Here is a 12440-nt window from a genome sequence, read left to right as displayed (position 1 = left end):
TAATACTCCTCCCAGTCTGTTTGGAAATAGTATAGTTTCATTAGGAAACAAAGAATCATACATGACAGGTAAAATATATCATGCATTTTCAATCCCTGCATTTTGTATATTTATTTTGAGGCACTAAAGATTCAGGTAAGTGTATAAATATTTATAGATTTCTAAAAAAATAAACAGAAATGTGCAGATTAGATTAAAGTACATGTTTTTATTCACAAATTGTCTCTATTTTCCTATTCTAAGGGCCCATATATATAGTTTAATAAGCATGAAATCCCATTATTGTTAGCTTCTTTTAAAAATCTTTTATTTACGGACACTAGATTTTTATGATACATGAAAAGGATGAAAAAAAATGTTCCATGCTTTATCAAACTCTAATCTACTTTTCATTTTCATGTATTTCTCTTCGAGATATAGAATTGGCTTGAGAACTCTTGGCAGGATTTTTGCTTTCTGAATTTTTTGGGCTGTCATTGAGGAGGAAAAGAAATCTCTTTTCTTACAGCTCCTCAGCTGAAACCTGAAGTATGCAGTGATAAAAACAGATAGAATAGATTGCATTTAGTTTAACACCACCATATAGCTCATTGTCAGTCAATAAAATCTGGGATTAGAACAGGGAACTATAAAGCAAAAAATCTGAGTTCAAATATTAGGTACATGGATAAATTTTATTGAAGTATTTCCAGCAAGGGTGATATTGTCTGATTCTCTGAATAGCTAACCAGTAGTACTGCTTGATCCCATTTACATGAAAACAAGCTCTATTCATAAACATATTCCAAATCCACATGGAGGTTCAAGTAAAAATGTACATGATTACAACAAGCAGTGATATGTTTATATTCATATATTTACAGTCAGACTTTAATAAACCTTGTGTGCAGGAGTGGAAAATAAGTTATTTCCCAGAACAGACAGTCTATTAGTTAACACCTAAATTTAGTAGCTCAACTAGATTATAAAATAAATAAGAGGCAAACTGTGAAAGCTAGTCGTTATTTAACCATTCAGGATTTTGACAATAAAAATAGTTTCATGGTTCAGCAGTTCCGAAATAACTTGTAAAATGTCAACTATGAGATAAAAAATAAGGAAAATAAAATATTGGCAAGGCCACACCTGGAAGAAGGACACACTGGAAGAAATTACTGAAATAATGGAATTTTTAAAACATATGTGCCCACCTGGGGGCTGTTTTGAGGGGCTGTTTCAAGGCCAGGTGAGGATGCCAGAGTTTTGGACTTTCATTTGACCTGCATTTGAGGGTGCAAAGTCATGCAGGTGCTGGACATGTAAAAGTAAGAATGAGTGAAAGGAAGAAATAATGGGTGTCTGCATGGGCGGACCGCAAATGAGACCTATCCAAAGCTCTTGAGAGCCTCAGATTTCTGATTATTTTTTTGTATTAAGACAAATAGATTCAGAAAATAGTTGCTGAGATCTTTAATCCAAGAAGATAGTCAAGGATGTTATGTGTGATCTAGCAGAAAAATCTTTGCTTTTCAGGTTCTTACAAACCAAGTTTTAAAACATATAATTTTAACATAGAAACAGAATATGGTCTAAATCCTCATATCACTTTGTAAACACATTTATTTAATTAGACTGATCATATTCTTAAAGTTTGGCACACATGTAAGGATTTGCACAGCTGAAGCTGGCAGTCCTGTCCCACATTACTTTCACTGCTAAGATTCTTGTTGAAGTCATGGATAGTTGTGAATTCACCAGGTATGCAGAACTGAATTTAAAATATTCTTTACATATGTGCAATTATGTCCATTTTGTCGTTGTTAATATTTCATTTAAAATAAGGAAATCTGTCTGCATGAATGCGGTAAGATTTCTGTTCTTCCTCTATTTAAATTTAATATTTTAAGCCTGATTTCTTGCCCACACTTTTAAGTGCACTGGAATCTGATAATATAGAAGTAAGTTCTTTTTCAATTTATGTTAGCCAAGTAGTTGAAGATGAACAAAAATATAAATGGCTGTATGCACTAGGCACTATACATGAACGTCTGAATGTATTCATGTCTGATGTACACCTGTAAACTAAACTCTTTTACCAATTGCAAAATATTTAAAAAAGAAATGCAAAATATTTAAAAAGGAAAATAAGTTCACATCACAGCCTATAAAATGTAATCATATGCCCATTGTTGCAAAGCACAAGACAGTAGGACAAAACAGCATGAAATGAAGTGAGAATCAACTGTTTTATTTATTTTGTTACATTGTGGCTTACTGTTACTTCCATACAATCTAGGTGTAAACTTTCATGTGGCTTTAATGATAATTTTAAGTAAATAAGTAGATAGTGAGAAAGGAAGCAAGGAAGGAAGAAAGGAAGAAGGGAAGAAAAGGAGAAAGTTGGCAAAGTTACCTGCCTGTTCATCTAGATTTCAGTTAACAACACTGCCTAAAAAAAAGCCAATAAACCATGTTCTGCATTCCTTGCTACATAAATGTGAGATATTTTTAATAGAAAAAATAAATAATTTTTTTATGGAAAAAAAATATAGAAACAAATATGGAAACCACCAAAGTAAGCCAGGCCAAATTTGAACTGTGGTATGTGAAAGAAAGTGAGAATGATTTAGAGTGGTATACTATGTAATTTCAATGAACTTTTAAAGGATTTTCTAAGGGGTACATTTTCTGTATGCTATATTAATATTTAATCACACAAATTCTAGTGGTAAGAGAAATTGTGTGACTAAACCTCCTTCTATGGGCCAAATCCTATGCTGAACCTGTCTGCCTCACAGATCATCTGACTACTTCTTCACGATTTTTAAGGCATTTTCTGACTCAGAGGGAAGATAGAGGATAGAGCAACTCCCTGTAAATGCTGAGTTGCACTAATGTTGCTTCCAGTCATCCATGCTACCTCTGGTCAGAGGATGTGGCAGAGCTGAGTCTGTCACCTGTACCACCAAAATATCAAGTGGGAATCAGGCAGAAAAGGTATCCTTGAAGTTGTCATGTCATCTGAATATTAGGATTTCTTGGACACTCAGTTTCTGATGAAAAACTTCCATCATAATAGAACAAGATTGGCAGCAGCAGTTGTGCCCCTGTCTCATGGTAGTCCAAATGGTATTTTTCTCTCATAGTCCAAATGGTATCAAGGTCCATGAAAAATGAATTTTAGCACTTGCAAAATAAAATAAAATTGTGTTTCCACTACACTGCTTTCAGAAATAACAATATAATAATTTCCTCATATATTTGGAATGTAATCTTGTCTACACAAGATCTCAGCAAGTCTTAAACGTGTGCACACGTGTGTGTTTCATGTTGAATAAAATTAATTAATTTTAGATATTCTATTTGGAGACGACTCATGCAGTATATTCCACCTCTTCTGCAGGTGGCTAAGTTCCTCGTGAAGTAGTGTCTTATGGTACCTATCTGTATAGGGATCTACCTGAGGCAAATGTGATTAAAGCTCCCAGGAGACATTAGAGAGATCAGCTGCAGTTTCAATGAATTAAATTTAAACAAACATTTGTTCAATTCTTCCAGTAAGATTAATTGAGGTTGAGGAGCAGCCATTGTACTAAAATTTAAATTTCCTTTTGGGCAGGCTATCAGTTAGAGGGATTATTAGCCAGTACTTCAATATTTTATTGAAGAAATTCATAATGTCATATTTCTACACAGAATGTTATTTATGAAATGTATGGATAGCCAGTCTTACCATAATCTGGGGTTCTGCCAGCTTTTACTGATGAAATTTGGTTGCTGACAAGTCTTCTCATAGGTTTTGTTTTTTTTCCCCAAGTAGGAAAAGTACTTATACAGCTGCTTGACCCTATGCTACTTGATATTGTGTTCTCATCGGTATCTGTGGAGTGTCCTTAGCTAAGTATCCACACATATTTTGTTCTTAATGACTGGTGTGTGGTGTGTGTGCAGACCACTTTTTTCTCTTCAGTGGTTTCATATATTCTTTATATGCTTTTAAAAATCTAAAACCAGGAAAATAAATCACCCACTTCAGAAAGAAATGTTTGAGAAAAAGGGAATGCAGGTTGCAGAAAAGCATCATAAAGAATGGACAAAATTCTTCTAGTGTGGAACTTGAGCTTGACACAGACTGGAAAGTAGTTTTGTTACAAAGAAAACATGGAAAAATAATGAAGAAAGAATCACATTATTTGTGGCCTGCTTGATAGAGAGTCTTTCTTATCTGAATTACCAATATAAATGCAGCCCATCGTAGTAAGGACTGAAAGGCATCACTTGCTATCTGATGGTTGTTCACTAAACGTTGTAAATGCACTCTCATCCACAGTAACTGCATGTCCACAAATACCTAGTCAAGAGTGATTGGCACCCGGGTTGCTGGTATTAGTTTATACATTAAGGTACTGAGGGGCATGAAGAATGAATTATCCCCTCAGATCATGAGGTAATCATACCAAAATACGGCTGAGCATCTTGGCAACATTGCATGGAAAAATTGACTTTGCTGCTGTCAGTGCAGGACCCATGCTGGAGATGAAGTGTTTCACTCTTGAGGGAGGACAACTCTGTACAATCTGTGTCATTGTATTTGAATAGCTTTTGAAGGAAAAAGAGAGAAGGCAGGGGCTTGTAAATCTTTACATGAGTAGATAGACATATAGATGGAACAAATACACATAATACATAATAATGAATTAATGCCACAGTTACAAAGGGAAGGGGGAAAATTACTCTTAATAGGAGCACCTGAAATACAATCGAAAATACTTCTAAAAATTCCTCCCTTCCTTGTAAAAAAGGCATTTAATATGTTAACTTTGTATATTGATCCTGAATTCTGATAGGGTAGTATTTTAATAGCTATCATATGTGATCTGTGAATATCAGCAATATTAAGGTCTGTTTCATGCTGATAGCTTTGTTTCATGCTGATTAGCTTTGGTTTAAATAATATTTGCTTCAGGCTTTACCTATTTTTTGCATATATTTTTTTATTATTATTATTTATTGCAAAGTATCTGAATTGGCCAGAAGTATAGACCATGGTTTCTCTTTTACAGCATTGTGTAAACACATGTAATTAGCCTTGTACTTATCTGCATTAGTATCATTAGAATTGAAAACCCATTTTAATCTGGATTCTGTTCTCTTCTCAATGTCAGCCTGTTTCTGGACCAGTACAGAGCTAGCCTTGTTGATGCAATAAAGAGATTACTCCAACCCAGTGTAAGTATGTTTCTATTTTCTCCTGAACACTGGCTTCAGAATAATTAGTCTGTGCACAATGATTGAGAGAGTAATGGAATGGCAGGATTAATGTCATGTAATACTTTAATACTTATTATGTCCAACTTCAATTGAGTCTTCTAATCTATCAGATTCTTTCCTAATCATAAACTAGGAAACTTCTTATACTTGGCCTTCTGATAAGGAACACAGTGGGTAGTAAAATAAATGAAACCGCTTCAAAGATAGCGTGAGATTATTTTTATCAAAGCGTTTCTCGAGTATTTTCCTTTGATAATAATGTCTTCATATTAAAGTAAAAGTACAATATTGAAAGTTTTTATGTTGGCTTCTGTCATTTGTAATCCCTTCAGTTGTAACCTTTGTCATTGTGTATTTATTTATTATGAAAGAATATTTTTTCTTTTCATTTCTGTTTGTATGAAATGAATAAACCCCTTATGCATATATTGTAGCTTAAAACTTCTTTTTCCATGGAGTAAGGCCTGTGTTTACATTTTTTCTATTTTTGAACATAGCTTATTAAAATGCTACATTCTTCTTCAGTGTCACAGATCTCAATCCAATAAATTTATTAAAAAATTATTATTATTTTTTAATAAATCTATTCAAATAAATCTGAGAGACTTATAGGCAAAAACAAGTTGTCATATGCATGTATTTCTAACCAACAAATAATCATGAATCTCAATATTAAAAAAAAAAAAAAAGAAGAAGAAAGAGATCAAAAGAAGAATATGAGAAAACATGTAAAGTAGTTGTGTAAAAAAAAATAATTTGAAACAGGAACTCTACCTTTCAAGCTTACCATACAAACCTTTCAGTATGGAAAACTTTCCATCTCTGCACAGAAGTATTCATGTTAGCAGTGCGTTCTCCAAACTTTACTTAAGAATTTCATTTTACTTTTTGTACAAGAGTTTTTCTCTGTAAAAAGAATAGAATACTCAAACATGCAAAGACTTAAGAAACTGAGTCATTTTAGTCATGTAAGTAATCCCATTCTTTGCTAAGAGTGATAAGGTTTCTATTCTTGGTTCTATCATAGACTTTCCTGAGTGACTTAAGGCAAGTTACTTAAGACTGAATGATTTTAATGAGATGTGGATCAAGGCTGCCAGACAGACAGGAGAAATGTAGCCACCCTGGGGAAAGGTTACCCAGATATTTTTGTCGATGGCAGCAATGGCAGTTAGGGAGCTCCTGCCCAGTTTGATACATTCTGACTTTTGTGTTTTACACAAAAATAATATTCATAAACATCACCTGCCAGCATGCAATAATTTTGGTGATCTGGAACACAAAGCTGATCTCAATTTAAAAAAATGTAAAAAATGTTTTCTTTCAGCCCAGAGCAGTGCCCTCACCCAGTTGACCAGGTATCTTGGCCACTGTAACTGGTTCCATGAAAGGATGTTTTGGGAAAAGGATGTGAGTGGCAGGAAGTGTATAAGAGGTACCCTGGTAACTGTGGCTTCTCTAGAGCCTTTAGCTGGAGTGGAATAATAGCTACCAGCTGCTTTGTCTCCCACCAGTTGGCGAAAGCATGTGTGCATGCAGATGTATGTATATGCACAGATACGTGCATTCTTTACCTGGGCTGATTAACCCAAGTGGAGGATTTGAATTAAAACACAGTGAGGGTAAGGAAGCCTAAATTTTAAATAGTGTCAGAGCTCAAATGTACAGACAGTCTAGAAATTGTTGATCTGACTTTAAACTAAAACCGACTTGACTTTGTTGCTTAACTCCGGTCAGCTAATTCAAATTCAGAATGTGCCTTAGTTTTCAGGGCACACGAGCTATAATTCTTTGTGAGAGTAGATACAGTAAAGGGAAATAGATTTTTAAGTCTTGTCTTCCCAGTCTGGCTTACTTCTGCAAGCTATGATTAATAGTACAGACTGTACATATTTTCTATGCATTTTAGACCATGATTCCTTTCTTTCATCAGAAAAGTTAGTTTAAGAAATTCCTGCTCCTTGCCACTTGTTCCCATCATCTGTTCCAGAGTTTTGAACCAAACTGTATTTTATACCTAAAGTCATTTGCATAATCCAGTTTGTGCATAGCCATATGGATGGATATCCAGTTATGGCATGTATGGCCTTAAAAATAATAATAATTCATATCTAGGTGGAAAGCAAATGATTGTATGAGGTAGAAGTTGGGAGTATGGACATCTTAAATAAGCTCTCTTCTCCAAAAAAAAAAAAAGCACGTTGAATAGAGATACCATCAAGCATATGCTGTCATAGTTTGAAAGACCCATGTCCTTCATATGCTCATTTGAGAACCCAAGAGAAGACGTAATCACACATAATAGTTATTGTTTTTCCTGTTCTTTGTTACTCTGTTTAAATCCAAGCATAACATCAGAGGAACCTTTATTAAATGACACTATACTTCAGACTTTAAAGGAAAAATAAACTAATAGTGAAGTCATTTGTCAGCTGTAATTATTAAGATTTGTTTATGGGCATTAGTTTATGCTCAAGATAAGTCATAAACTACTTTGGTGAAGTTCACTCTTCTACATGAATTAATTTGTCTCAAATATTGAAGTCACATTTCATTAATAGTAATATTTTGGCAAATGGATAAAGGAACAAGTTAGAGACATCTGGACGTAAGGTATCTTTCAAGTGTAAATAGGATACAAGTTAGGTACAACTAGAATAGAAGAGTTCAGGGAAAATAATAGGCCAGAGAACTGTAAGAAAAAGTGGAGTAAGTAGAAGATATTAGGTATCTTATAAAGCAGTCTTGAAGGAGAAATGCAGCAGAAATTATCTATTCTTACTGTTCTTTATGAAAAATTATCATTGGCATTTCCTTTTTCATCAAGGATGTTATTTGTAGTTATTTATTTGGGGCTAATAGAGTCCTTATGGCATCAGAATGTCACAGAATCATGTGTCATCAGTAACTTTTTATTTTCCTGGAAATGCAGATTCTGGTCATTTCAGTCATCTGATTCATAGTATGGCTTCTTGGGCAGTTCTGGCAGAGAAAGAGAGGACAATAAATTCATGCAGGCAGAAATGAGCAGCTTTTGAAATTACTAGGGGTTGGAATTTCTTATCTGAATTTGTTACAAAGGCAAATGTCACCTGTAACTAATTCCTAGAATTAGGCACTGAAATTTTGCATCCAACAAATTCATCTTAATTGGCAGTATATTATTCCTCTTATAAGCAAGCTACTTTATTTACGTACATTTAATTTTACTATCATTTAGTTTTTCCTATCATTAAAATATGATTTTAGTTTTAGTCTCAGAATGAACTGTTGCTTATTTGTGTATTTCCATAATAAAAATGTAATTTTTTTATTTAATGACGATTTTTATTCTGTGGCTTATCCATTCAAAATCCCAATGAAGTCAATCAGATGTTATTAGACCATCAAATAAGGCTGGATTTAATAATGATTGATGAGTAAAGGCAGTCATAGTCATGTCTAAAATCTCAACATCTGTCCCATTACTTTACTGCAGCATTTTAGTGACAATTCACAATGTTGTAACTGAAATAGACATTTTCCCCTGGGTTTTCTTCACAAGTTTACTGGAAGTATTTTCCCAGGTGAGGGAAGGTCACTGTGAACATGAAACATCACCCTAAAACAGGAGGCATTTTGAAATTACAGACATTGAATTAAATAAACTTAGCATAGTCCATCAATTGTAGATCCAGGACACTGGTCTAATTTTGTTATCGTACACAACCAAGAAATGAAAAAGATTTTAAAATTAGAAATGTGAAAACAGCCCTAAAACAAGTAGAAGAACTGTACAGATCAAACAGTTGACCAGGAAGTATTTTAAACACAAATTATATTAGACTAGAATTGACCACAGTACCTCCACACTACCTGTCAGTTGTTTTTTTGTTTTTTTGTTTTTTGTTTCTTTTTAACAGCAGTGTTAAGATCCTCAAGTGTTTTCGATGTGCATTAAATTCAAATGAGGAATGACTTTTTACACCAACTAATGAACAGATGAGAAGGAGTGGTGTCGTGATTTATAAATAAGATCATTTCCCTTTTCTGAAGTTATTTCAAGATTATCAGTCCGGTGTTAAGAGATGTTTCATACCCTGTTACATTCTATTGTGCTGTATTTCTCTCAAAATGAATTTTAAGTAATTAGTCTACACTGGGAGAAGTAACGAATGCATAGTCTGCTGACTCCAGACTGAAACCTGTAAGAGTGGTGGTGGTGGTGGTGGTGTATGAGCCCTATTTCCTCCTTGAAGCTGCTGGAACAGTGGCTGACATTGGGCTTGCTTCCCACAGAAATTCAGAAAGTTCAGCCATTCCTGAAATCCCCAAGTGAACTGTGTGGTCAGTAAAAGCCCTGGGCTGTACATTTCCCATTACAGTGAGCTCTGTGAAGTTGCTCATGAAAATGAAGGACTCCATGGAAGCCTCATCCTTCTTATGCCAGGACAGCATCCTTCTTATGCAGAACAGCATTCTAGGAAGTATGAGATGGCAGCAGAAGGAGAAGGACCCTTGACTTGGGCTCCCTTAGCTGCCCACTTTTGCTGTTGACAAAGCATGCCAAGGATGTAAGGGAAGTTACGGCGTACATTTTACACTGATTGTGAATTTCCTGTGTTTAATGTTTTTCATCCTGAACCTTTATTCAGTCCTAACATTTACATAAGCAATTCCAGTGCCTTTGGTGGGAGTTACACCCTTTTGCACCTCATGTTTAGCCACAAAATTTATGTTACAGTTACACTAATGAAGAGGAATGAGTTGCCTTGAATGTTTTCCTTGGTCTGCTTTGTGCTTAAATTTTCCATGAGAGAGGTGAGAATAACAGTATTTTTCTATCTCACAGAGACATTTTGAGAATAAATACAGTAGTATGGTATTAATGACTGCAGTCTTTTAAGTACACATACGTATCATAGGTACTGACTGAATTTTTCTTGCTACCTCAGTGAGTGTTGTCTCAGTGTATGGGTGCAAGAGCTGTAGCACACATATTCATTACCTATACTCCTCACCAAGTATCTGTATCAGCACTAAAAGTTCCCAAAATTCCTACTGACATTCTTTCATATGATTTCTTCTGATACAAAAATTTCATTTTCTTAAGCAAAATATTCCTCTACAGTGTCATTTTTATAACTTTGTCAGACCCCTAAAAATATTTTTATTAGTTGATTACAGCACCTCACAGATTAGTCGTAGTTACTAAAAGACTAGTCTTCTCATTAATATAGAAGTTAAATAAAAGGACTCACAGTAAACTTTGTGGCTGCCCTCAATGTGATATGTTGTTTGTTGTTATTAACCTTTGTTTTCAGCTCTTCAAAACCAGTTTTCATTCCATGTGACAGAACATAATACTCAGCCAATTAGAATTAATTTTGAAAATAATATTTTAAGAGGTGCTGTATGAAGTCGGTTAGGTTTTGGGCTAATACTTTCCCCAGGGTGTCTAAAATGTATCAGTTCAAGGTACAAGCATTTTTGTTTTCTTAAATACAGAAGGATGAACAAAATATTATCTAATGGACCATAAAATATTGCCTGGGTGTCATCTTGATCATCTGATCGTCTTGAAAGATCCAAAATTACTATGCAAGAATATTAAGTCGTGCTTTAAATGCAATTTGACAAATTAAGGTCAAATTCAGTTGCACTACTCAGGTAGTTTAAAATATCATTAAAAAAATTAATGAATGGGTCTCATTTGCCTTCCATTTTGCCTTGTTTTACACTGTTGTAATTCCACTAACATCAAATGGGGGGTACTCTTCTATGTGTGAGATTAAAAAAAGAAAATCATTATTTACAGTCTTTGTGTTGTAATGAACTAACAAATTGGTTTTGCATTGAGCATATAGTTTGTATGCCTTTTCTATGTTTTATTTTGGTAATCTGTAGCCACTGCTATTATATGAAAAGGAGCAGATGTATTGCAGTTGGCAGATCTCTGAAGAAAATATTTTTTTTTTATTTATTTCTGTTTTGCTTTCGTTTAGTCACAGAAATATTGCATATTTTGAACAATGATTTATATTATCATATTTTAGTGTTCTACCAAGAGAACAATTAACTTTTGCAGCCTGAGTATATTAAAAGCTTAGTCAGGTGTATACTATATGTGGTTCCCTTCCAGTTTTAAAAATGTATAAATTCTCTTTTTACCGTTCCAGGGAAAAGCAATGGTGTTTGCTCCACTCAGAGGGAATACTTTAAACCAGTTTTGCAATCTAGCTGAAAAAGCTGGTTTCTCTATCCAAAGACATGAAAATTATGATGAACACATTTCGAACTTCCACTCCAAGGTTAGTTTTCTGCTTGTGTTAGATAACACTTTAATCCGCATTGCATTTTGAAGAGATCATGGTCCTTTTGGCAGGTAACCTAAATGTTTGATTAAAGTACTCCTTAGGTGTGCTGTTTCTGAACAGCTATTTTTGTATCTGATTATTTTGTGTGGTAGAACCATCCTTTATCTCTGCACGTCTAGAAGAGTTTTGCAGAAGCATCTTCTGTTTATCCTTTTCATTCATAGGAATCTAATTTATGAGAGTCCTTTTTTTCTTGTTGTTAGCTGCCTATAAATATATGGCACACTAGCATTTACATTTTAATAAAAACCTTGCTACTTTTAAGTAGGTTAAATACTGAAATAGACTGAAATAAATAGGAGGTGAATGTCTAATTGTATCATATCGTACCTTAAATCCTTATCTCTGGCTGCTTTATGGCTGGGTCAGTTGGCAGCTTCAAACTGCTAAATCTCATACAGAATTTCACAGTTGTGGGGTTATATGTCAGATCGAGGCGCTACAAGATTTAGGTCAAAAGCACTTATCTGAGCATGATTTCTAAGCTTGCTTACATAAAGCTACTGTTATCAGTCTCTTTTTTTATTATTTATAAGTATAGAGTAATACAGGACATGAAGAGGAAGGTGCTTCACAGAAAACTTTTTAGGAATTTCTTATGTTCCTGCATGGGAGTGCTTATCAAAATCATATTTATTACTTGCAATTCTGAGATCTCTATTTCATGCCAAAAAGAAATCCGCTATTGTAGGTCCATGTGGCCTTATGTCTATATAGACATAACCTCTTGCAATTTTCTAAGAATTGGTCTTTGAAAATATAGACATGTTCAGAATTGAAATAAAATGCATTTTTTTCCTGTTTAGCAACACCGTTGAATAGAAATCATATTAT

General features: G+C 34.2%; 1 protein-coding gene across 1 annotated transcript in view; it reads left to right on the top strand.

Annotated features, from left to right (window-relative positions):
• The window catches only part of CAMKMT (calmodulin-lysine N-methyltransferase), a 220732-nt gene that overhangs the window by 202523 nt on the left and 5769 nt on the right, over window positions 1-12440 (top strand). The window contains exons 9-10 of the mRNA XM_032184412.1: window positions 5145-5208; window positions 11409-11540. Coding sequence (XP_032040303.1) covers window positions 5145-5208; window positions 11409-11540 — 196 coding nt within the window. The remainder of the gene's footprint in view (window positions 1-5144; window positions 5209-11408; window positions 11541-12440) is intronic.

The sequence above is a fragment of the Aythya fuligula genome, chromosome 3, assembly GCF_009819795.1.
Source record: "Aythya fuligula isolate bAytFul2 chromosome 3, bAytFul2.pri, whole genome shotgun sequence".
NCBI lineage: Eukaryota > Metazoa > Chordata > Aves > Anseriformes > Anatidae > Aythya > Aythya fuligula.
The sequence above is the reverse complement of the archived record's forward strand: the minus strand, read 5'-3'. Positions and strand labels throughout refer to the sequence as shown.